This window comes from Hibiscus syriacus, unplaced genomic scaffold (assembly GCF_006381635.1).
Source record: "Hibiscus syriacus cultivar Baekdansim isolate YM2019G1 unplaced genomic scaffold, ASM638163v2 tig00110462_pilon, whole genome shotgun sequence".
Taxonomy (NCBI): Eukaryota; Viridiplantae; Streptophyta; class Magnoliopsida; order Malvales; family Malvaceae; genus Hibiscus; species Hibiscus syriacus.
The window spans coordinates 2,100,236-2,127,201 of NW_024062747.1; the positions used below are offsets into that span (position 1 = coordinate 2,100,236).

At 31.3% G+C, this 26,966-nt stretch overlaps 2 protein-coding genes across 4 annotated transcripts; one reads left to right on the forward strand and one right to left on the reverse strand.

The window, feature by feature from the left end:
* Positions 1-2,895: 2,895 nt before the first annotated feature.
* On the forward strand, positions 2,896-26,966 carry LOC120127159 (heterogeneous nuclear ribonucleoprotein 1-like). Of its 3 annotated transcripts, none has more exons than XM_039145146.1 (5): positions 2,896-2,902; positions 21,587-21,591; positions 23,439-23,663; positions 24,001-25,195; positions 26,350-26,966. In XM_039145146.1, exons 3-5 carry the CDS (start codon positions 23,445-23,447, stop codon positions 26,361-26,363), a joined length of 1,428 nt encoding a protein of 475 aa, XP_039001077.1. In that variant the 5' UTR covers positions 2,896-2,902; positions 21,587-21,591; positions 23,439-23,444; the 3' UTR covers positions 26,364-26,966. The 3 variants fall into 3 exon arrangements, with proteins under 3 accessions (XP_039001077.1, XP_039001078.1, XP_039001079.1); XM_039145147.1 differs by lacking the exons at positions 2,896-2,902; positions 21,587-21,591 and adding exons at positions 22,693-22,937; positions 23,078-23,175; XM_039145148.1 differs by lacking the exons at positions 2,896-2,902; positions 21,587-21,591 and adding an exon at positions 22,693-22,937.
* LOC120126849 lies at positions 4,664-5,113 on the reverse strand. Its single transcript, XM_039144917.1, has one exon. It carries the CDS (start codon positions 5,111-5,113, stop codon positions 4,664-4,666), a length of 450 nt encoding a protein of 149 aa, XP_039000848.1.

Here is a 26,966-nt window from a genome sequence, read left to right on the forward strand (position 1 = left end):
TGTTAAGGAGATAGAAATTTTAAGTAAATATATTAAACAGTTTGAAAAAAGAAATTTTGAAATTTTAAAAATTATGAATTTAAATTACAAAAGATAAAAAAATTAATAAATTATATAAAAAAACATTTTCAAAAATTATAACTCCAATGCTCCTAGATCCATCTATATATGAAAACTTGAGAGTTTTATGAAAATTTAGGGGAAAAACATTTTTACCCCTTGTCTTCATATAGAACCACGTTAGATGTTGATAATGAAAAATGGGCCCAGGGGCTAATGAAAGTTTCACAGGCTATTATGTTTGGGCCTAATCAAAGGTCACTTGGTTGATTTTTTTTTTACATAAATATATATATTTTGATCAAAGAAAGTATTAGGGGTTTATCTAAAAAAAAGTATTAGATGTAATAATAAGATACATTATATTTTTAGAAAGAGAATTCAAGTTCAAATCTTAAAATATTATATAAGTTTTATCATCTAACGAGTTTGTCTTAATTTTCTCTCTTTTCTTTGGTCATCATTAGTATTTTTTGTTTTTTTTATCATTGTGATTGGTGATGATACCAGTCTGATCGTCGATGTTTATCTTTTTATTTTATTTTATTGTAGTATATTTTTATTTTTTTATTTTTTAATTTTTAATAACTCTACTTTTACGATACGTTTTCCTCTGTATTTATGACACGATTTTTGTTGTCTTTATGACACGTTTTTCAGTCATTTGACTTTTGTTTTCGTTTATACTTTTTTGGGATTGGATTTGATATCACCACGACTGATCAAGACGACACTTATTTATTATTATGTTGACCTTCTCTGTTTTGGACCCTTATATTATATTTAGATACATGATTTGTGTTCGTGAATACTTTTTTCACATCGTCCGACTCTGATTTGCAATTTGTTCGTGGTATTTCAATACATTTATTCCTTTTTGTGGTTCATTTGTTGATGCGGACAGATCTATTAGTATCTACATTTTGTTTAAGTTTACTTTGTTAGATTTTTAAGTTTTTTTCTTCTAGTTTTCTTGTGTTAATGATTATATGAAAATGTTTTTATTATGTGTTTAGTACATAATTATAATTATAAATATAAACTACCATTTGGGATGATCCTCCAAAGGAGTTATTACTCCAGCTGGGGGCATATCTTAGATGGGATGAGGTGTTAAGGATGTAACTTCTTTCTTTAGTCATCTTGTGTATTGAAAAGGGAAATAGTTTTGAACTTTTGTTATAATTTGAATATTTTTTGTTTTAAATAAAACTAATTTGTTATTAAAAAAAATCAAGTCTTAAAAGTGATATTATTAAGATAAGAAATCACGAACTTTGAACATATACCATAAGACATGAGGCCAATATGACTGCAGATTTTATGGCAAAATCTGTCGATAACTTCAACGGTGTACTCTCGACCTTCAGCAGTGCCGCACCAGAGCTTCTTCTTATTCTCGCCTAACTTGTTTCTAGGCTCCTTTCAATTCGAAAATATATATATATATATATATATATATATATATATATATATATATATATATAGTGCTTAAATTAGACTTTAAGTTAAAACGTAAACAATTTTGGGTTGAATAAAAGAAATCAGACTTAAGCATCTATTCGAATGATGAAACTAAATTTGAACACCTAATTGAATATTAAAATCAAGTACATGTAAGAAAGGGATGCTTATCTTATTTTTATGGGAAGTAACGTTGAATTTAAGATGAACTTTTTATTTATAAATTTTAAAGATTAAGATGTACATTTATCCACCTTTAATCTTATTTACATCCGCCTCGGGACCTTTCGCCGTCGGAAGGGTTTTTATGTTGGTGTCGTTGCTAATAACCAAATGCTATTTCTTCCTGTGGGCACGAGGAAAGAAGCTTCTACGAAGAACAGTGCAAGTGCTCCTTTCATTAAATTTAATATCAGTCTAAATGTTTTAATTTAGGACTGAGTATAGCAATCAATTACCTAAACATTACATTTTTTATACTTAACGCGTCCCATCCAATAAGTCATAGTCATAGGGTCATAACTGGAGAAAGATATTTTTATCCCATTTTGAAGACATTCAAAATAGTGGGCTTTACCAATCATTCACCAATATCCTCTACATTTTTAATAAGATTTATTTCATCAAATTAATTTCTAAAATATTGTGGTTAACATAAAAGTTTCTAGAACGCACGCTTACATTTTCTAATTATTATTATTATCATTATCATCGTCGTTATTATTTAATTTAAGTTATCAAGAATTCTTTCTTTTTTATTAATTCTAGATGATTATAAATAATATATATTTTAAATATTTGACAATAAAAGTTTAGAATAGTTCTGGGTCAGGCAAAAGGGACACCACCCAGGACCCACAAATTAAAAATATTTTTAATATAATATTTTGCTTTTATTTTAAATAAGAAATTAAAAAATTGTAAAATAAGATATAATTTTTTTAAAAAATTATAAAATAAAATAATATGACCCATAAATATATGAAGATGTAAATTGTAATTATTGAATTTTTATATTAATGTTAATAAATAGTTACACTTCACAAAAAAAACTCTAATTAAAATTTTATATAACATTTTTTATTTGTTTTTGAATTAGGGGCCCAATTTTTAATTTCGCCCCTGGTTAAAAAATAGTCAAGACCGATCCTGTAAAAGTCGAAACACCTTTACAATTTTTTATATTTAAATGCGAAACATCTATGATAACAATTGTTCATTTAACTATTGATGTAGCTTGATTAATGTAGAATTCAATCTAAGTTTTCTTTAATTCAAGAATTTATGCTTAATAATCGGTCCATATTAATCTTATATAATGTATATTATATACTTTTATCAAATCTTAATATTTTACTTTTAATTAAAATTTTCAAAAGTAAAGTTCGTGATTCACGAACTGCAATGAATATATGTAATAATTTAAGAATATGATAAAAAAAATAAAAACAAAATCAAATTGCTATTTGGTCAATGACTTTCTCGTAACTATATATTCTCAATGTTCACTATATGGCGTACAGTGTGGGCTGATACCAGATGGCGCCATGAAAATGACAACACATATAAGATGAAAAAAATGATGTAAGAACCGTGATTATTATAAGCCTAAACTATGTATTTAGTCATTTGACTATTCAGGTGGTTTTGTTTTAGTCACTTAATTATTTTAAAAAAAATCATAGTTAAACATATATTTTGATCATATTTCGTTTAAAAATAATGATTATGTTGATGTGTCACCACAATGAAATACTATATCATCATTGAAAAATGTAAAAGAAATTGTCACATAAATAGTTATGCTTATTTTTTAACGATGTGGGATCAAAATGTAAATTTAGGTATGACTTTAATAAAATAGTTGAATAATTAATACAGAATCACATAAATAATTAGGTGATTAAATACATAATTAATCTTTATTATAATATAATTAAATTTCAAATACGAACTCGATATGTATTTGAAATGCATAAATTACATCAATTAAATTTAGATGCATCTATCATGTTTATTAAACTTAATACATTTATATTATAATTAAATTTCAAATTTTAATATTCGTTTTATTTTAAAATTACGAAATCTTTTACGGAGAAACATAAGATAAATAGGATTCGATCCAAACTATGAAAGAGTGATGATTCCATGGACGAGACATCTAGGGCAATAATTGGGACAACTCAAGCTCGAATATCGAATGAAAGATATTTTCCGGCTCAACCTTTTGTCTCTAAGGCTTTAAATTCGGCTGCTCTTCGTACGTACTGGAATGAACATTGTATTTGCTACAATAAGATTATTCTCCACCACTGCAAAAAGACAGAATGAAAATGAAAAAGAGAAATTCCTCCATTAAAAAGCTTTGTATTCAAGCGTGCAACTTTGTCGGCATGCTGGCCATAACCATACCCCATAATTACAGGAAAAAGTGAAAATCTCGAGTGAAAACATGGCCTTAAGAAAGGAACCCGATGAACCCTTTGTGATAAACACCAGCACTTCCACCAACTTGTCATTATCATAAACCTATCTACAAAGGGGTGGCCCCTTAATTCCATTTCTAGCTCTCAAATCTCTTCATTTTGACTTCCTACCCACAGCCGGAAACACCGAGAGAGAGAAAAAATGTGGCGTATGCTGGTGACTTTGCGACGGAACCTTCAAAACATCAAGAAAAGCCACCGTGTAGCGGATGAGAACATGGTGGTCGGAGGAGGAGGGAACAATAATGGAGGCGAGATGCCGGGTTTCGAGGATAGGAGGTTGAATGGTGTTTCTGTGATTTGCAGCGTTGTTAGAGCTCCTTTTACACTGGTTTCTTGCTTCTCCCAACCCCATGTTAATGGCGCTGATGGAGTCTGGGTTTCCAGCCGTGAATTTACTCAAATCTCAGAGATGAATCATTTGATGGTAAGTGATAGTATGCGTTATGCAATCTTGATGTAAAAGATCATAGAGAAAAGGATTTTAGCTACTCTATTATAGAATGGTTTTCTCTTCTTATTTGATCTCTTGGGATACTCATTTTTTTCTGGATAATTCAATCATATATTACCCAAAGAGCAAGAAATGCTACAAAACCAGTGTTCAAATTACAGGTTACAAGGAATGCTAATTACAAAATTTACAGCAATCAAATAATACCCCAATTGTTACAAAGAGTGATATTAGTGGGATCTAATCTATTAATGTTTCTTCCCCTTAATTGAAAACCAACTGTTTCCTTAATGGCATGAAACAAATCTTCAATGGTTATTGAACGTTCTTGAAAAATCCTTTTGTTTCGTTCCTCCCAAAGAGAGTATATAAGGGCATTGGAAGCAATCTTTAGAATGTATGTGAGAAGGGATTTACCCTTCCATTTAGCAGCAGCCCAAGCAAGGAGATCATTCCATGACAACAGATTGTTTTGCAAACCATTAAGAGAGAAGACAGCAGTCCATAATGAACTAGCTGCAGGACATTCGAAGAAGAGATGATTCCTAGTTTCCATAGCAGCACCACATAAAACACAATGACAATCATTAAGAAGACCCATGCGTTGTAACCTTTCTTTTGTTGGAAGCCTATCAAGGAAAACCATCCTAGTAATTAAACTGTGTTTGGGACGTGAAGAGGGAACCATATCAGCTTATGCCATTGGACTTTGGGGGACTTAACCCTGTTAACATTCCAGATTTCTTTAACTTTTGTCATAGAATGTTGCATAATAGAGATAGCTTCTGATCTCATTTTCAATATTTGCCTTATGTTCCAGCTCATGGAAGACTTTATCTCAATATTCCAGAAATCATTGACATTGAAGATGTAGTTTCTAAGCCATGCCACCCATAAAGAACCGTCGCCTGCTAAAATCTGTTTAATGAGAAGCATCAGACATGCCTTATTCCATGATCTTAAGTCTTTAAGGCCAAGACCCCCTTCAGATTTTGGGAGACAAATTTTCTGCCAATTCACCCTTGCACCAGTAGCAGATTTGTCAGTCCCCTTCCAGAAGAACCTTGAACAGAGCTGCTCGATCTTTTTAATAACAGAGGAAGGAAGAATTAATTGCCTGCACCAATAGTTTGCAATGCTATATAACACTGCTTGGATTAATTCCAATCTGCCAGCATAACTGAGTGATTTACCAGACCAGAAATGTAATCTAGCTTTAATATTATCAATGAGAGAAGAACAATCTTTTTCAGAAATCTTCCTGGTGACTAAGGGGATACCTGGGGATACCTAAGTAACGAACAGGGAGACTGCTAAGCTTAAAGCCAGTAATCTGTTTAATTTTCACAAGATCAGCAGAGGGGATACCAACAGTAAACAGATAACATTTAGAAGCATTAAGGCTTAACCCAAACATCTCATAAAAGAGATCAAGGACAGTAGTAACACCAAAAACAGAATCCACAGACCCTTTGCAAAGTATTAAAAGGTCATCAGCAAAAGAGAGGTGAGTAAGAGCAATTCTTTTGCATTTTGGATGGTAACCAAAAGCACCTTTAGTTGCTGCCATGTTGAGGAGTCTTGAAAGAATATTCATTGAGAGAACAAAAAGAAAAGGAGAGAGGGGATCTCCTTGCCTAACTCCTCTTGCACCTTTGAAATGACCAATTAAGGTCCCATTAAAAGAGATAGAGTAGGTAGCAGTAGAAAGACAGATTTCAATCCAGTTAATGAAGACAGGAGGAAGACCTAGAGCTTTTAGAATAGCAATGATGAAATCCCAATTTAGAGAGTCGAATGCTTTGTGAAAATCAATTTTCAAAGTTCATCTAGGAGAGATACTATTCCTGTTGTAGCCTTTGACAAGTTCCTGAGCCAAAAGGGTATTGTCAACAATGTTTATGCCTTTGATAAAAGCAGTTTGGTTGAGAGTGATGAAGTCAGGAAGAAATCTGGAAAGTCTGTTGGCCAAAATCTTAGAGATTGCTTTGTAAACCACAAAGCAACATGAAATGGGTATGAAGTCTTTGACTTTATTTGGATTTGGAATTTTTGGAACCAATGCAATGGCAGTGGCATTAAAAGCATGAAGCAAAAAAGCATCCTTGAAGAAATGTTGTAGGACAGCAGTAGTGTCTTCAGCAATGATAGGCCAGGACTTTTTGAAGAAAAGAGGAGAGTACCCATCTGGGCCAGGGGCTTTGTCATTCCCTTGGGTAAAGAAAGCTTCTTTAATTTCCTCGTTTGAGATATTTTTTATAAGATCAACAGTAGATTCAGAAGGGAAGGAAGACTGAAGGAGGTCCTTTAAGAGATGAGGATCATGATGTTTAACATTTAGGTCAGGGGAACCTAACAGATTTGAGAAGAAGTTTATAACTTCAGAGGAGATACCATCAAAAGTTTCTAATCTATTCCCTTGATCATCAACCAGAATTATGATATTGTCTCTTTTTTTTTAAAAGCAACAGCATAGTGAAAACACTGAGTGCATTTATCACCCTCCTTAATCCATTGAACCTTGGCTTTTTGTTTTAAGAACTTATTTTATGCATCTTCAAGAGTTTTTAATTCTTTTTGTAATTTAAGCTCATCTTCAAAAACAACCTCCCCTTTAAGAGTTTTAATTTGCTGAAGTTCAAGTTCTGATTTCTTCTTTTTTACCCGGTCTGACAAGTCACTGTAAAAAGTCTGGTTAAGCTCCTTAAGATGAGGCTTAAGTCTCTTCAGCTTAGTGAAAAGGATTTGCATAGGGTTGCCAAATGAAGGAATTTGCCAAGAGTTATTGACAACATTAAAAAAATGTGGGTCTTGGGTCCAGAAATTAAAGAATTTAAAGGGTTTAGGCTGATTAGCTTGGGTTTCTTTATAAAGCCATAAGATAGAAAGACAGTGGTCAGATGTGTCAGTCTTAATTAGTTTGATATCGATACATACATATTTATATGTATATGTATTGGTACGAATGAACAAGTACAGAACACCTTAACTTTGAAATATTTTCAGGGTTTAATCTTATACTTAGTCTTTGTATTGGTTGTTTATATGTATTTATATTCTGGTTTCTCACGATTTCTTAATTTGTTTCATGAAATTACAAATCAAGTCCCCCAAGATAGAAAAATATCGATAAACCCTAATCTTTATAGTTGAAACAATAGAATAATGGCACTAAAAGGGAAAATAAAAAGAGGAAAGAGTTTGTGGTTTTCTTTGCAGAGCTTTGCCACTGCCGGGTATCAATGCTACAAGTAAATCATTAATAAATTGGAAAAAGAGATAAGTTGGAATCATTTTGTTTTTTCATCTTTAAATTAATTAATATAATTTGTACTTCTAAATCTAATAAACAAATATAATTTGTTTTTTCATTTTGAATGATGACAACATCTCTTTGAATTAATTAGTAGGATATTAGATTTGATTATACAGTACAAATAAAACAAGTTATGTCGAATCAATTCTAAAACTTCTACTTTCCCAAACACCAATTAACTATGATCACATCATTGATTCCTGAAGACATATTTGAAGAAAATTAAACTTAAAAGTTGAATTTATTTTATTAATATTATGTCTTCAATTAGTGATGATTGAGTAAGCTAATTAATTAATAGTTTAATACAATAGAGTGTGCAACATCTGCATTCAATACTCAAAATGAATGTTGATGGCACTGGTTTAAAGATGGGAAAAATTAGGGACAACAGTTTTTTTTTTGGGTACTTTGATTACGACCATAACTTTATAATTATCATTAGCTTTTGAGCACTATAATGTTACTGTTAAGGAATATACAAAGATTTGGATTAGTTGGGTACATAAATAAAATTTCAATGATTAAAAGAGATATAATAAAAATTTAGGGGTTATTTTTTTAAATAACTTGATATAATTATAAGATATTATATGTTCAGAATTTTCTTAACTTATTAATCACACACATCATACAAACTCAATTATTCGAACCTATAATCTCTAAACAATAATATCATTTTTTACCACTAAGACCAATTATAAGATCTTATTTATGCAAGATTAAGCATACACATTTTGAACATAAATGAATATTTCAGTGTTTAGATATTGTTTAAAATTTAGGGTAAACTACACTATATACTACCATACTTTAGGCGTTGTATCGTTTGTACCATTGAATTTTAAATTTTACAAATTATAGCATTAACACTACAATAAAACTGTTCTGTAGCGGCATTTGGAGAGAAAATGCCACAAAAGTGTTACATTTAGCATCGTTTGCAATCCAAACGCCACAAATTGAGACTTTAGCGGCGTTTTTTGTGAAAACGCTGTAATAGAGTTGAAATATAGCGGCGTTTTTGGCCATAGGGTGGTATATAGTGGTGTTTTTCCAACAAACGCCGCAATTAAGAATAGTTTTGCATCGTTTTTAGACAAACACCACAGAAGGGTTAATCAATAGCGACGTTTATAGTAAAAATGTCGCAATAGAGTAGACATTTAGCGGCGTTTTAGCCCAAACGCCGTAATAGAGTGTTAATGTAGCGGCGTTTATACCACAAACGCTCCAATAGAGTGGTAAATTAGTGGCGTTTGTATCTAAAACGCTGCAATATGGTTGTTTAAGTGGTGTTTTTTGTATAAACGCCGCAAAAAACATGTGATACAATGGCGTTTTTTAAAAACGCCACAAAATGTTAAATATATTGTCCTCCATTTTCTCCCACCCAAACCTTAAAATCATTTCAACTCTTCTTCCCTCACAGTTTCTTCTCTGGTACAACAACGACCCTCACACGATTCCAAGCGACATCGTCTTTTGTCTGTCCCGACGACCAAATCGACCCTCTCACTGATGAACTATAACATAATTCCACGGTTTGATCCCTCTTATCACTAATGATCTTTTTCATTTTTGTTTTGGTTGGTATTCTGAAAATAGGGAAACCTCAGAAAGCTAACGTATTTGAGAGAAAAAAAAGCAGGTCTTGCATTGAGTAAGAGAAATTATTGTCGGAATGACTACGTGGCATCTTTGCTCTGACGATGGATCAAATTATTGTTAGGAGGCTATCGGTCCGGTCTCGCCGTCGAAACTCGATGATGACTCGAAAGGAACTCATATTGCTCCATACCCTTCCATGGCCGATCTCCTACTTGAAGGTAATAATCTACGATTCTTTATGCCACTATATTTCCCTTTTTGTACGCTCACTCAAATTTCATAGATCGTACACATTTAGGATCTTCGAAGCTTATTGAGAACGATGATAGAGGAATGGATAAATACCTTATGTTTAGAACCGAATTTGGTAACTCTATGGCGTTGAAAGAATCTTCAATTGCAAAAGCAGTATCGATCCTCAATGAAGACGATATTGCCTCTACTGCTACTCCAAGTAAACGTTCATATCATTTATTTAAATTTATTTTAATGTTTGATTCAATTCCCAAGCCACCTCCAATCAAGTTTCATACTATAGGTGAAGGGTCATTATCTGTTTCAAGTGAAGCACTGAAGTGCGCAAGGAGTCTTCTTGGTGAACCAGAGGTAAGAGATTTATTTGGTGAAAGGGATGAAGAGTTTCTCCATATAGAGTTTACACGGAGGAAAAACTTGACGATGCGTCGTCAAACAAGGAAAACAACTTTCCTACGTTCTTTTCCCATGAAGGAACAATGAATACTAAATTGTAGTGAACAATATGGTGAAGACTGTTTATGCATAACTTTAATGTTTCTAAATAATAATGCATTTTGTTGTTAAGTAGTTTTATGCATAACTTCTGTCTTAATTAAAATGTATGGTTGTAAATTTAGGTTATGTATAGATGAAATGAAATATTTAAAATATGTTAATCTTATATAAATAAAGGTATTTAGCGACGTTTGTATAAAAAAAACGTCGCTATACTAACATTTTGCGGTGTTTATATCCAAAAACGCCGCTAATGAGTAGTACATTAGCGGCATTTTTATACAAACACCGCAATAGGTGTAATATATAGTGGCTTTTTTTAACAAACGCCGCAACATATTTGTACTTTAGTGGCATTTTTAAACTCAAACGTCGCAAAAAATTTAGATAGTAGTGGCGTTTATAACAAACGCCGCAGTAGGTGTACAATTTAGTGGCATTTTTCACCAAACGCCGCAATATATTTGAATTGTTACGGCGTTTCTAGACACAAACGCCGCAATATATATGGACATTAGTTGCGTTTATTAAAAATGCTACAATATAGTATAACTATAGTTGTGTTTGGATTACAAACGCCGCAATTGTTATCATCTCATACCCTTTAGTGGCGTTTGTATTTAAAAACGCAACAATAACTATATAATTTGCGGTGTTTATTTAAAAAACGCCGCGTTAGTGATTACTTAAATCCTGCGAGACCATTTCCCCCATTTCCATCTAATTCTAAACCTAATTTCATCGAAAACAACTATTCCCCGTTGCCATTCGAAGCTGTATGCTTTAACACCGTCGCTGCCCGGTACTCAACTGCTGCTGCTTGTCGCCGCTTGAAGCCTTCAATCCTGCTGCTGCTCGTCATCACCTACACCGTCGCTGCCCGGTACTCAACTGCTGCTGCTCGTTGGCGCTTGAAGTCGTCGTTCTTGATGCTGCTCATTATCACCTCCATTGTTACGCCATCAACGCCGAACTCTGTGATTTGAGGTAAAAAATTCACCATTTTCACAACTACATTCCTATGTGAACACATTTTATACTCTTATTACCTTGAACGTGAAAATCCTTTCTGAATTACCTTGAATGCAATTTCGTTTCTCCGATGGCATAATTTATCCTCTTATTATTTATATTTAGTGTTATTATTCTTGAAAACAGAACCAGAAAGGATTACCTGAGGAATTGTTTGCTGTGAAGATGTATGCTTTAACAACTGAAGCACCAAAGAAAGTTCGTAAGACCCGATCTAAGGTGCAAGCCAACATACCCACCATCATTAAATGATTTGTTGCTATATTCTTTTAGTGTAGAAGCGCTTAGTTTTCGGCTTTTCGCGTCCTGCATGCATATCACTGTATCTTATGATAGGGAAATTTTTATCATTTGCTTTGAATGATCATATATTTGCTTCCCCCTGGTTGTTTTTCATGTTTTTTCATCTTCGAGTGTAAGAAAATGCTTTTTGCTTGATAAGAACAACTGTTGGATAAATGATATATACATGAACAACTAGTTGAGTTTATGTAAATTGCCACTAAAATATGTTGACACATTTGTTTCTTTCACTATGTACGAGAGTGGACTTTAGCGGTCATGTTGTAAATCTTACCCAAGCTAAGTTGCCTGCATGTTTGGTGATCAACACACATTAAGCCAATGCATATTGTCTGTCTGGCTTGATCAAGTGTATTCTCAGTCAGTTTCATTTTCTCATCAATCACCTTGTGCAACTTTCCAGGGTAAACCATTTTAACATACTCGACGAGTCCTGCTTCGTCCCCTTCAAATTTTACGAGAATCAAATTAGCTTTTAACCTTATGAGTGATTCATACTACCACTCAAATTAACTTAACTTTCTGCTGCACCAAATTAGCTTTTAACTTGGTCATGTACACTGTAGTAAATAAAAAATAATCGCCACATTTTGGGCATGCCAATTTAAAAATCTCATTCAAGCTTAGACAATAATTCAATCATTGAATATATTTGAAATGTTGGGAGCTAATTTTGTTGTGAATTGATTGCAGATAATGCTCCAGTGACAAGAAACTTTATTGTTGCATTTGTTTTCCTTCACCGTATTTTTTGGGATCCAACGCTGTTCGTTTAAGCTCAGATTGTCGTATCAGGTGAACCCCTCACCTTGTTAAGTAGTTTTGCTTTATCTGGATTCAATATTCTGTTTGTAGGATTTGTTCATTTTCTTAATTTAAACATATTCTTTATGAATTATGATCCAATGTTACTTCGTTTATTGCAATGTCCTAGGATTACTACCATTTTCATCAGTAATATGTCTAATAAAACTGAACTTATTGCTGAAGTTGAATTCAAATACCTTTACTAATCCCATGTATGTTGATAACTTTTGAAATGCTCAGTGTTTCCTCATATCTTGCTCACAATTGTTTCTTTTCTTTGTTTATTTTTGCTGCATGCTTCTCAGACTCTCCGCATCATCACATTCTATTCTACTCAGCTGCCAGGACCAAATTATCATTGCCGAGAGGTATAGTCTTGAAATTATATGTTAGCTTGCACTTGAATTTATGTTTACGAGTTTAATTTTAGGATCATTTAGTAAATAATTATGCTTTTTTACACTTTTGTAGGGTTCAAAGCTTGTGAGGCTGCCAACACCGCATACTGCGTTAGAAGTACTCTTAATTAATTATATGTATTCTTGTTTAATTGAAAATTTCAATTTTTTGCTTTGAAAGATATACACAGTTCTTGAGCAAGAAGATCTTTGTTAATATTACTCATAATTTGGATTTTATTATTTTTCTTGTTTGAATGTGTCTGCTTTTAGAAGTCTTGTTTTATTTTCAATTTGTTAATGTTAATCCTGTAATGATGTTTGATTTGCATTTGTGTTTGTGAATTCAGGATTTTTAAAACTTCGAACCAGTGAATACTACATTTGTGGACCCTTTGTTTGACATTTCTCTACTGTTTTTTTTCTTGAAAGGTTGATTCTCATAGAGTTTTAGTGAACATTACCCAGGTTTGTTTCTTTGAATAATTTGAACCTTGTTTTTTTATTTTGTTGATTGTAAAATATAAAATTTAATAAAGTATCAACATATAAATATTTTAGGTCACTAAAATATAAATATTACAACATAATATACTATTGTCTTCAAATAAAATATTAAAACATAAACAAATCGAAGTTTGAGAACATATAAATCACATAAAAACAATCATCTTAAACCACTACAAGAAATTTAGATTATTTTAACAAAATTATTTATCACTAAAAGTACTAAATTTGTCACGATATATTTATTATGACCAATATTATTTGTTACCATGTTTGTTAGAACAACCTTGTCATGTAAAGTATATTGCGACAAAATTGTGTTCGTTACCATAATATAGTATTTATTGTAATAATGAAATTTCGTTACTATAATTAACTTATCGCAATAAAATATGTCACAATCAATTAACAATTTCGTCACGAGAAGTATATTTTGTCATAACTAACTTATATTTAAACATCACATATAAAAGATTTTTGTGACGAAAATACATAAGGCAACAAAAATTATTTTGTCGCAGTTGCTATTTCGTCACTAAATGTAACTTACAAAAACAAAATATTTATTAAAATAAAATAATTATTTTATCATAAAAAGTAAATTTCGTCACAATTAAGTTAAATTATAACATCAAACAAAAAAAATTTTCTTGACAAAAAGACATATTACAACAAAATTTATTTTCTCACTACTTTTATTTCATCACTAAATATTTTTTATAATTTTTTTACTGTGACTAGATAATTTTGTTACAATTTGTTATTGTGAAAGAATATTATTTGTCACATTTTTTTATAAATGAGAAATTAATATTTGTTACAAATTGTTATTTTGATTAAATAAATTTGTCACAATTTTTATTTTGACAAAATATTGAGACGAAATAAATTTGACATAACTGTTTACTTTGACTAAATTTAACGTGTTATTGTGAATAAATCATTTTGTTACAATTTGTTATTGTGAAAGAATATTACTTGTCACAATTCTTTATGATGAGAAATTAATATTTGTTATAAATTATTATTTTGATTAAATAAATTTGTCAGAATTTTTTATTTTGAAAAAATATTGTGACAAAATAAATTTGACACAATTTTTTATTTTGAATAAATTTATTACGTTATTGTAACTAAATAAATTTGTTACAATTTGTTATTATGAAAGAATATTTTTTGTCATAATTTTTTATATTGAGAAATTAATAATTGTTATAAATTGTTATTATGACTAAATAAATATCGAAATCCAACAGAATGAAATAAACGACAAGGAAACAAACGGCAATGACACAAAATATTAGCAAACAAATGGAACCGAAGGTCGAGATAAACCATAAACTACATAATGAAACGAATGATTGTCAATAACTTATAAAAAACATGGTAAAAAATCTGAAATTAATATCTAAAAATAAAATAAAAGCATCATCTCTCTTACATTGATTGTTAATTGTCTCATCATTTGTATTGGATTTTGAGGGTTTAGGATCAACCACAGTCTTTGAGGTAGCTCTCACTCTCTTGCTTTTATACATGATTGCCTAGAAAAACAATATAAGTATAACCATAAACTATAGATCATATTAGATTAGATCAAATATATATAAAAAAACTCACTGTTTTTTGGTCATGTAGTTGTCCATTGATGCCATTGCTATATCGGCTTCTATCCTTCCAAGTTCCACCTGCAAGGTTATAACTGATTTGGTTCTCCATGGATCAGTCGGGAACTTAGTCATGTTCATAACAATTCTATGGCTAAAGCTAGTTTAACATTAACACAAACACAAGCATCTCAAGCAGCTCAGGGTACCCCCACCCATCTTCGTGCCCATTGTTTATCACATTTATAGTAACTAATTAAACTTTGCAGAAAACCAAAGAAACTGAAATCACTCTTATCTTGTCCAACAGAACAACAGAGATCTTGTTGCGTAAACCAAACCACAAAGAGTGGTTGTCTTGATCTTGTGTTTCAGTTCATGGTCCATAAATCACTTCTTCCCAAGCGTTCTAAAAAAATGAATCTACAGCTCTTTTGCTCTCACAACTACAAATAAAACATGGAAAGTTTTGGATGTAAAGGAAAGGAAAACACCAAATATAGACCAGGTTAAAGAGATTGGTATAGTCATAAGGAAGATGTTTTCAATCAACTATCCAAGCATCAGAACCAAAACAGTTTCAAGGGTTTAGACACAACAACAACAATTGTTATTCCCATAGATTTGAGTACAATTACTACACTAAGAATTATTAAATTTAGCATTGAATGTTACTACCCAACATACCAATTCCATACACTCATACCCTGACAATATGAAGCTTGGTGGAGAACGCGATGGCCACCCAATCAGGTTGGGAAGTTGACCACTGTAACTGCTCAATTTCGGCCCCGGCGGTGTAGGCGAGGATTGGGTCAAATCCACCCTCCACAGGCTGACTCATGGAGGACAAGTCCCAAATCAAGGCATGGGAATCATCCCCGACGGTGCAAATATGGCAAGAGTTGTGGGGTGCCCACGCTATGGCATTGACACTAGCCTGGTGCCTCTGCAGCTCAACCACCGGCAGTGTAGGGAAGCAGATATCCAAAACAACCACCTTAGCACTATCCATAATTATAGTGGCCATGTATCTTGGGTCCGCTTGTTTCACCCCAACCGTACAAGCGGAGTATCGGGCTCCGAACTCTCATAAATAATATTGGAGTGCTCATTGTCGTGAAGGTTGAAGACCCTAACTGACCCATCAGTCTAGAGAGCATATCACAATAATTGAAGTAGTTATTGTTCTCATGTTTCAAAGCACCTGTTATCAGGGAACACATTGCATCGGTTACTCTTATCATATAAATACCAATCTGTGTTATAGTGTATTTTTTACTTCAATAACTGCAGCCTAGTTGCAAGTATAAACACCATCATCCCTAAGTTTTATTTGAAATACCAGTTATTTTTATCATTCGTATAAACACTTGTAAATTGTGAAATTTGTAGGGTTTAAACTTTTCGGTGATTGCTATAACAATAGATTAAATATTAAACAAAATCAGACTCATCAGACTCCTATTAAGAGTGTTAAACGATTATTATTATTAATTAGAATATCTTTGGATATTTTCGTAAGATAATAATAATAATAATAATTAAAGCATAATCTACAGTAGGGATAGGCATGGATTGGGTTGGGTCGGATTTTTGGTCCACCTGACCCGACTCGAGAACAAGAAACCCTCCACCCGAGATCCGACCCGACCCGATCAAAACGAGATTCCACCCGACACGAACCCGACCCAGCCTGAAATAATAAAAAAATATTATTTTTATTCAATAAAAACAATGACTTAATTGGAAAAATAATATATAGAGGGGTATTATTGTAATTATTCCTAAATATACAAGGTAAAATTATATATTTTTTCGGGTCGGGTCGGGTATTTTTCACCCTAAACCCGAACTCGACCCGACCCGAACATTACATAAAAAACCAGACTCGGCCCGACTCGAACCCGAATATTTTTTTTAAAAAAACCTGACCCGATCGAGTCGGGTTCAGGTCTTATTCCCATACCTAGTCTAGAGAACATGATGAGATTCATATAATATTAAAATATAAAATAAATAACCATTTTATAATAACATTAATAGAAATGATAAAAAATAATATATTAAATTCAAGTATTAAAAAAATTACAGTTAAACTTCGATGTCTTATAATTAATAAAATAATCATAATAATTTTTAAATATCTGACTATACTTAATAATATGAAATATAAATTTTATTAAATACATAATTTTTTATCATCCGTATTAGTTAGGGGTGTTTATATTTATGTGCTCGCCTTTTCAAGTATTTGAGATTTTCGAGTGCCAAAAACTTGGTCCATGTCTTAGCCAGTAATATGTGAGTACCCGTAAGTCGAGTAACCATAAAACCCAGTACCATTATTTGTTTTTCAGTTCATCGATACTCGATTAATATTTATTTTATTTCTTTAATTTCCAACAAAAAGATACCTAAAACTCTTGTACTTTTGTGAAAAGATCAATTTGACAATCGAATTATTGTTGCATTTAATGTGACCCTCGAATTTAGAAAAACAAATTAACGTGACCCTTTAATCAATGATTTCTATCGTTAACCATTATGAAACTGTATAATAAAAAAAATTAAAAAGTAGTTATACAACTAAGAAGAGCTTTGTAGTGAATATAACATGATTGATATAAGTAAACTTCACCTAAACTTAATGTAAAAAAAAATAATAGAAAATTTGTCCTACTTTGGTTAATATATATTGCTCAATTTTTTAGAAATTTAATTTTAATTTTCATTATTTTTATATTTATTTTTTGTATATTTTAAATTTAGAATAATTATTTTTAATAAATAAATAAGCCCCTGAAATATATAACATTTTTGGCACCAAAAAATAGGAATAAATATTTTTATAATATAAATTTTCATAATGATTAAAATATTCAACTACAAAAATAATTGATTACAAAAAACTTGAATTTTATTATCTGATGTGAAATTTTTTTCTATAACAATAATTATAAATTATAATTACAAAACTTATTAATATAGCTTTTTGAAACAAAAAAGTGGATAAAATATTTATAGCAATATATGTTATCGCTATAATTAAAATTTATAACTACAAGTATAATTTCTCGCAAAAATGTGAATACCATTCTTTTTGGTGCAAAAAATATGGAAAAAAATCTTTATGACAATATATTTTGTTACTATATAACATTTTTGAAAATAAAAAATAGGGATAAATGATTCTGATAGTATAATTTTTTATAATGATTAAAGTATATAAGTACAAAAATAATTTAATACAAAAACTTGAATTTTATTATTTGATGTGATAATTTTTTCTATAATAATAACTATAAATTATAATTATAAAAATTGTCAATATAACTTTTGAAACAAAAAGGTGGAGAAAAATAGTTATGATAATTAATATATGCTATCACTATAATTAAAATTTATAACTACAAATATAATTTGTCACAAAAACGTGAATATCATTATTTTTTTGGCGCAAAAAAATATGGAGGAAAATATTTGTGACAATATATTTTGTCACTATAATTAAAACATATAACGACAACTATTGTTTTTTACTAAAAACTTGAATCTCATTATTTGTTGTGACAATTTTTTTGTAAAAATAATTATAGCTTATAGTTACAAAACATGTCACTATATGATTTTGTTTTTTTACCAAAAAGCGGAGATAATCATTTGTGACTATACATTTTGTCACTATAATTAAAATATATAATTACAAACAAAATTTGTCACAACAAATCTAAATCTCATTATTTGTTGTGACAATTTTTTGTCATAGTTACTAAAACTTTTAGTTACAAAAGTTGTCACTATATGCCTTCAAATTGACGCCAAAAAAATTGGAGGGAAACATATGTGACAAAAATTAGTAATAAAATTTATTTTGTCACCATATATTACACATGTTTGTTAATTGTGACAAATTATTATGACGATTTTAGCTTTTGTCATAATTGTATATCTTTTTTTAATCTAATGCGACGATTATTTATTTTGTCACCAAAAAAACTACTAATGACTTGAATTATAATCAACATAACGAAAACACAGAAAATTATTATATATGATTCTTTTTCAAAATCTTCATCAGCATCATGAGCTTAAGATTCCCCTTCTCTCATCTTATTATAAAACCCATGTATGATTTCTAATGTGTCGGGAGGAGGAGGCACATTAGAAATCATACTATTGCCTTCTCTCATCTTATTATAAAATCCATGTACGATTTCTAATCAAGGTCTTGTTAATATACTATTGCCTTCTCTCATCTTATTACAAAATCCATGTATGATTTTTAATCAAGGTCTTGTTAATGATGATGACATTGAAAACTGAGCTATTAATGACGTTTTGGGTCCTGAAAGATATGGTCGGGTGTGTTGTCAAGGATCATTTGTTACTCCCACCAAATATTTTGGATCTAGTTCATCACAGTACATGTCATCAAAGTCTCAATCTTCCCAATTAGAAGTTAGTCATTTAAAACAAAAGTTGGTTGATATGGATCAACAAATGGCTAACATGAAAGCGGAAAATGAAGTAAGTGATGCAGCGACAACACAGAGAGAAGCAACATGTCAGCAGAGATGTGAATAATTTAAAAAACGACTCAATGATATGATGCATATGATACAGAAAACTCAACCTCAAAATTCACCATCGTAGTCTCATTTATGTTATCAGCATTATGTTAATGTTACTGAACCATGTTTAACTGAACTTATATTACGTTAATGAAAACTTTTATTTATTATATTGGATTTGATGTTGCTTGTTATTGATATAGAGTTTGATGTTATTGCTATCATGTTTGTTGGATAATGGAACAGGGTGAAAAAATAGATTTGGGGTAATCGACAATAATTTTTTATTTATTTAAATTATGTGTTATTTAGCGGCGTTTGTAACAAAAACGCCACAATATATCACACATTTAGCGGCGTTTGTATCAAAAAAACACTGCGAAATATTAACACATATTGCGACGTTTTTATAAAAAAAACGTCGCTATATACCAACCTTTAGCGGCTTTTGCATAAAAAACGCCACTAAATCTCAACACTTATTGCGACGTTTGTGATAAAAACGCCGCTAAATCTCAACACCTATTGCGACATTTATAAGACAAATGCCGCTAAATATCAGTACCTATTGTGGCGTTTGTTTAACAAACGCCACTATATATAGTTACATATTGCGACATTTTTCATTAACAAACGCTGCGAACTTTAGCGGCGCTTTTTGTGGCGTTTGTCATAACGCCACATGTGTTTTTTGTGGTGCCTAAAAACACCGCTATAGGTAAAAAAGCGCCGCAAAAAGCCAGTTTTGCTGCAGTGTAAACTTTGTTTTTCGTTTCAATTATACCACTGGATCGTTAAATCGTTAACAGTCAGATCAAAATGATGTTGTTTTGGTGAGGTGTCTGTGTCTGTGTCGACAGCCGTCAATCACGTCATCGTGCCGTTAAAGATTTAACAGTTTAGTGGTATAATTGAAACAAAAAACAAAGTTCAATGCTATAATTGGTGAAATTGTAAGTTCGATGGAATAAACGATACAATACCTAAAGTTGAGTGGTATCTGATGTAATTTACCCTAAAATTTAATGCTATATATTATATTTAATTGATGAAAGGGACGAAAATAACTACATACGCAAATATAAAGCTTAATCCAATTAATCAATGTTGGAGTGATGATGAGAAGGGTGTAATGCATTTGCATAAGTGTGCAGATGAGGCAACACTACCCTAACAACAAAACACATGGTTGAGTTCTTATACATTTTTAGTGGGACAGGAAAGAAGAAAACGAGTCAACAGCTCCAACTCCATGTTCCACACATATACATACATACATACATACATGAATATGGACGATGATAATGTGCATTAGTGGTGTTGAGTGCTATCCTTGATTAGATAAAAGAACTAATTCTATTGGAAACATTGGTTGGTTTCATATTGTTGAATTCTCTTCCAATTTTGTTGGCAAATCAATCACTGTTTCATTGGGTTGACATATTAGTTTGCTAATCCCGTTTTAGATATGGACTCTATTAATTTCAAGGTCACCTCAAACGTTGGCAGGTTCAACTCTTGGGGGGAGAACCATATTTTGTTCAGTTTGAAGATGCACCACATGAACCAATGGTGCATATATATACAACACAAAGGCACTCCACCCATAAAAATCGTATATGTATATTATCCATTAAATTAAATATTCTTATTTAAATTTATCAAGCAGATGAGAAGAAGTTGATTGAGTGTCTAAATGGACTGTTTGTAAAAGTAGAATAATTTAAATAATAATAAAAAATTATTTTGACTCCATTTATTTTTAATTTCAAATTATTGAACTTTCATTCAATTTTAAAATATTAAAAAAATATAGTAAATTGAATTTGAATTTAAAAAGTTTAATAATCAAAGAAATTAAAAAGTAAACACAACATCATTTTGGTATTTAGATAAGTAATTTGATTTTTTACTCAATTATTCAATTCTTTATTTTTTTTAAATCTTCTTTCGTTTTAAGTCAATTTTTAAATCAAATTTGAAGTTATAAAATATTCATGTAACTCTATTTTTTTTAATTTATACCTTCAATTTTATATTTTATTTAATTTTATCATTTGACTGTATTTTTTAATAAATTATTTATTCTCATAAATTTTAAATTATTATATTCAGTTGGAGGATAATATGGGTTGATAGGATAAAAGTTTGACAGATTTGGGGGCTGACCCAGGTCTGGAAATGGGTTTAGATCAGGCCTGAGTTTAGGAGAAAAGGTGGGTTAATGGGTTTAAGACTTCGGGTCTAGTTATTTTATTCTGAATTTGAGTTCGTACGAAATTAATGTTTATAATTCTATTTTTTTAAATTAAAAAATAATATGATTCTTCTAACATAATTTCTCCAAATTAAATTTATAAAATATAATACATAAATAAATAATAAATAATTATAAATATTTTTTATTAATAAAATTTATCTAAATTATCATAGATATATTATTTTCATTAATTTGATTAAATGGATTAATTTGACCATACATAAAAAAGTAAATTTTATATGAAATTGTTTGTCATTTTTTCCTAACATTAACACCTAAAAACTTTTTTAAATATTCATTTTAAAAAACCTTTTTAAAATATTGGCTTAAACTAAAAATAAGTTATTAAATTATATATATATATATATATATATATATATTTGCTTTAAGTTATTAAATTATTTTTAATCAAAATAAATCCTTAAACTCTTATATGTAGTCACTTTATGTATTTAAACTATTTTTAGTCAAAATAAACCTTTAAACCATGTTTCTTTTTTGTTTTAAATCTTTAAATTATTTTTATCAAAATAAGTATCTAATTTTGTGAGATATGTCAACATCTCATTTTTTATTTAATTTAAAATTGATAGGACTTAAAATGGTTACATACAGTAGTTTAAAGACTTATTTTGATTAAAAAATTATTTAGGGACTTAAATAAAACAAAAAAGTATAGTTTAGGGCTTATTTTTACTTTAAGCCAAAAATATTTTGTGTAAATAAAAAATAAAATATATCAAACTATATTTATTAATTTTGTATTAGTGTTCAAAATAATAAAATATATAACGATTTCATATAATTTGCAAAATTTAAATCGGTTAATATGCAATTTTTAATTTTATTTGTTTTAATTTGATATATAAAAAGAAAATAGTTATATATTTTTTTCTTGAATTCAATTTTCACTAAATGTAGTTTTTAAAATCGACATAATATATATAGTCTCCAAAATCTCAAACTTTTTTTTTACCTTTTTAGGCATTTTCTCTCTCTCTCTCTCTCTCTCCAAACAAAACTTTTTTTTTTCTTATATTTTGCTCGTTGCATTTCTATAAGACAAATTCATATGAATATTTTTAATTGAATTTGCATTTTAGGTGTTAAAAAATTTGAGATTTTTACCATAAGAAAGGACAGAATAAAATTGAAAGAAGGAAATATTATTTGAGGGGGGCAAGGCAAATAGAAGAGAACAAAGAGGATGAGATTAACCTCCTCTATTCTTATTCTTATCGTGCCTCCTTTCAGATCTTAGTTTTTTTTTGCAAGTTTTGGCACTTGGGTTTGCTTTGATCGGTGGGTTTTTTTTTGAATCTGGATTTATGTTTTAAACATTTTGCTAAAACTTGCAATAAACTTTTACAGCTAATATCAGGTTTCTGATTGATCAACTATCTGGGTTTTGGTGTTTTTCCTCTTTCATTTCTGAATTCCAGGTGAAGCATTGACTGTCGAAAGATCTGTTTGCTTTTAGCTTTCAATCGGAGAGAAATTTTCATTGTGTATCGGATTACACGTTTTGTTAGATAAAAAGGTATTGAATTCTTTCAGCATTATTGTGATTAGATTGCTATAGTCAATAAAAGACATGATTTTGATTTGATATTGTTAATTTGATTCATGAAGAAGGAACATTTTGGTATTGGTTTTTGACTGGTTTATTGTTGTTGTTGCTATGGAATTTTCATATATTGCATTTAATCCAGTAATGAATTTGACCGTTAAAGATTGTATTTGGTTTAGATTTGCGGATGGTTTGGACTTTGTATTGATTAAACTAGTTTTTCTGTAATGCAGAGAAATATGTCTGAGAATGGTAAGCTATTTATTGGTGGAATATCTTGGGACACCAATGAAGAGCGCCTCAAGGAGTATTTCAGAAGTTTTGGTGAAGTGGTAGAGGCAGTGATCATGAAGGATCGGACCACAGGGCGTGCTCGAGGTTTTGGTTTCATAGTTTTCTCTGACCCAACCGTTGCCGAGAAAGTCATAAAGGAGAAACACAATATTGATGGCAGGATGGTAAGTTGTTGATCTTTAAGTTTAAACAAACCTCTTAATATGAATGTTGTCCAATGTACTATTCATTGTTGCTGTTAGCATACTGATGAAAGAGGGGGGGGAAATTCAATTCCTTTTCAAGTTTATGAAACTGATATTATAGTTGCAGGAATTCATATATTTCTGGTTCTGTGTCCAACTAATTAAGCCAAGTGTAACAGTTTCACGTTCCACTTATTTATCTTTTCCTTCACAAAGATAGTGGTTGTGTTTGTAATTTAGTGTAATCATCTACATTGAGATGAAACAGTTGTTGCTCTAAAGGATTAATTTTCATCATCGAGTTACTCTTGCACAGGTTGAGGCAAAAAAGGCAGTTCCTAGGGATGACCAGAACATTACGAGTAGAAGCACTAATAGCATCCAGGGTTCACCTGGTCCAGGCCGCACAAGAAAGATTTTTGTAGGAGGTTTAGCATCTACAGTAACAGAGAGTGACTTTAAGAAGTATTTTGATCAGTTTGGGAATATCACAGATGTTGTAGTGATGTATGATCACAACACTCAAAGGCCTAGGGGTTTCGGATTCATCACTTATGATTCAGAAGAGGCAGTGGATAAAGTGTTGCTAAAAAATTTTCATGAACTGAATGGTAAAATGGTCGAGGTTAAACGAGCAGTTCCCAAAGAGTTATCGCCTGGCCCTGCTCGTAGCCCCTTTGGTGTATATAACTATGGTTTGAATAGGGCCAACAACTTTCTGAATGGCTACACTCAGGGATATAATCCTAATAGCCTTGGAGCCTATGGACTTAGGATGGACATTAGATATAGTCCAGCTGCTGGTGGTCAAAGCGGTTTTCCTCCTTTTGGTTCTGGTTTTGGAATGGGCATGAACTTTGAGCCAGGTTTGAACCCAAGTTTTGGAAACAGTGCAGATTTTAATAACTATGGACGAGGAATAAGCCCCTATTATATTGGTAACCCGAATAGGTTTGGTAGTCCTATTGGGTATAATGGAAGTAATGGAGGTGGAGGTAGTACTTCCTTTTTCAGTTCAGTGACCCGGAATCTTTGGGGAAATGGAGGGCTCAACTATAATGCAAATGCTGCTAGTTCCAGTGCCTATGCAGGATCTGGAAGTGGGAGTATAGGAGCAAGTGCCTTTGGGAATAGTGGAATTAATTGGAGTTCTCCAATTTCCAGTCAAGGTGGAAGGAATAATGTCTCTAACAATAGTGTGAATTTTGGTTATAGAAGTGGTGATAACAGCTTCGGGTTGGGGACTGCGGGGTTTGAGAGAAACATTGGGACCAACGTGGTGCCAACATCATCATATGCAGCATCAAATGGTGGTTATGATGATACCTTTGCAGATGTTTATGGTGGTGCTTCATATTATGGGGATACCAATTGGCCATCATCAATATCCGAGCGAGATGGTTCTGGTTCCTTTGGTTATGGGCTTGGTAGTACCACTTCTGATGTTCCTGGTAAAAGTTCTCCTGGTTATGTTGGCGGTTATAGTGTTAATAAGGAACAATCAAATAGAGGTAAGATTTTGTACTTGTCCTTGCCTTAGTGGTATTTATATTCAGGGGAGTTTAGTAGCATATTCTTGTTCAGGTGTTATACAAGCATTACCGAACAAAACTTAAAACCTTTCATATGAGGCTCCGCTAGCATTTACTTATTTTGGCTGGGCTTAAATTTTGCTGCATTCGTCTTAGTAATATAAATATTCTTTTGGTAATATCTGCATGACTGGTTGCTATTTTTAACCAGAATGTCAGTCAAGAGTGACATAATGATCATATGTAATGTGTAACTGAAAGGTAAAGGTGCTACCATTCTAAAATACAATTACTTAAAACCTTCCATTTTAAAACCTTCCCGTCTTATTGGAAGGTTTTAAGTAATTGTATTTTAGAATTGATAGCACCTTTACCTTTCCGTTTTAGTAAGCTATAAATAAGAATTCTTGTTGATGGATTGCTAAGATATTCAGTTGTTGAAGTCTAAGATCATATTTAATGGAGAGAATACAAGAATCTTATAAGGACACATTTCTTCCGTCCTCTGCCTTCTGTAGTTCAGTTTCTAGTCATTCAATTTTTTTTTTTTTTTTGTTCCTTCTTTTGAGCCAGGCCAGTAAAGCAATTGCTTTTGCTCTTCTTTGGTTTTCTCCTTAAAACATAATTAGTTGGTGGGTCTAATGCCTACTCTCCTATTTTCCTCTTGATTGTGATGTATCATGTTTCAAATCATAAAATGGATAATGATCTCTCAGAGAAGAAAGATGCCAGAAACAGAATGGCAAATACAAACGGGTTGAATTTGGGCCTTGCACATTTAGATTTAGCACCGGAATTGACAGAGGGGCTTCATTCTTGTTTCTTGACTTGTCACTATCTTCTAGACTTTTCTTTCAGTAGACATGAGACCCCATAATTTGCTTATAAGTTTCTTTTGTCACTCCTTCCTTTCTCTTTAATCTAAGGTCATGAAAACACAATAGTTACTACTAAACGAGCTAAGTTGACTGTATTTCATTGTCAAAAGGAAATAGTTTGTATCCAACCATTGTAGAACATGCTCTTATACCATGATACCTGTAACAGCAAACATGCTTTTTAGTGCACTCCCAAAAATAGTTATAAATACTTAGTTTCTTTGTACTGACAGATTTTGATTTCTCTTGCTTCAGGAATTGCTACCTAGAAGTTTAATTTGATTATCAGTGTACTGTAGGTGGAGATAACTTGTGACGCAAGTGATCTGTGAGTTCTGCTCAATTCCGTCGTTTTCAATATGTTTCACTTTTAAGAAAGTTGGTAAGCTAGAGCTAAATGAAGTGCCTGTTTTTGGAGAAATACATTTTTTAGAGTTAGGGGTCACAAAGTATTTTGTGTTGAGGCTTGAGTTTTGAGTTGCATTTTAGGGTTCATTTTTGGTATTCGAGTGAGATGTAAAATCAGATTCCGGGATATAGTCAGAAAATGTATCATGCATCTCATGTAAGGCGGTGATGCACAAGTCATAACAATATAGATTGTAGACTATTTCTATTTCCTCCTTAGATATTATGTTCTGTAATGGCTCTGACAAAGTTGTGGGTTCTTGTCAGGCATGCTTAGCTTTGCTTCTTTGTTTCTTTTCCCTTTTCTTCCATTATTTTGGTTTGTCTTTCCGCCATAATGTTCCTCGGAATAAGTTACAGACATATGATCGTTCATTCGTGGTTGAAACTTTTGTTCTAACAGGGTTGGAACTTTCTTTCTGAAATACTGAAATGAATGGTTTCAATTGATTTTTCACACTAAA

Bases quoted from the DNA above. Each gene is read 5' to 3' on its own strand.
- LOC120126849 (XM_039144917.1), bottom strand. From the start codon at position 5,113: ATGGTTTTCCTTGATAGGCTTCCAACAAAAGAAAGGTTACAACGCATG.
- LOC120127159 (XM_039145146.1), top strand. From the start codon at position 23,445: ATGTCTGAGAATGGTAAGCTATTTATTGGTGGAATATCTTGGGACACC. The intron at 23,664-24,000 runs GTAAGTTGTTGA...ACTCTTGCACAG, and splicing joins ACAATATTGATGGCAGGATG to GTTGAGGCAAAAAAGGCAGT.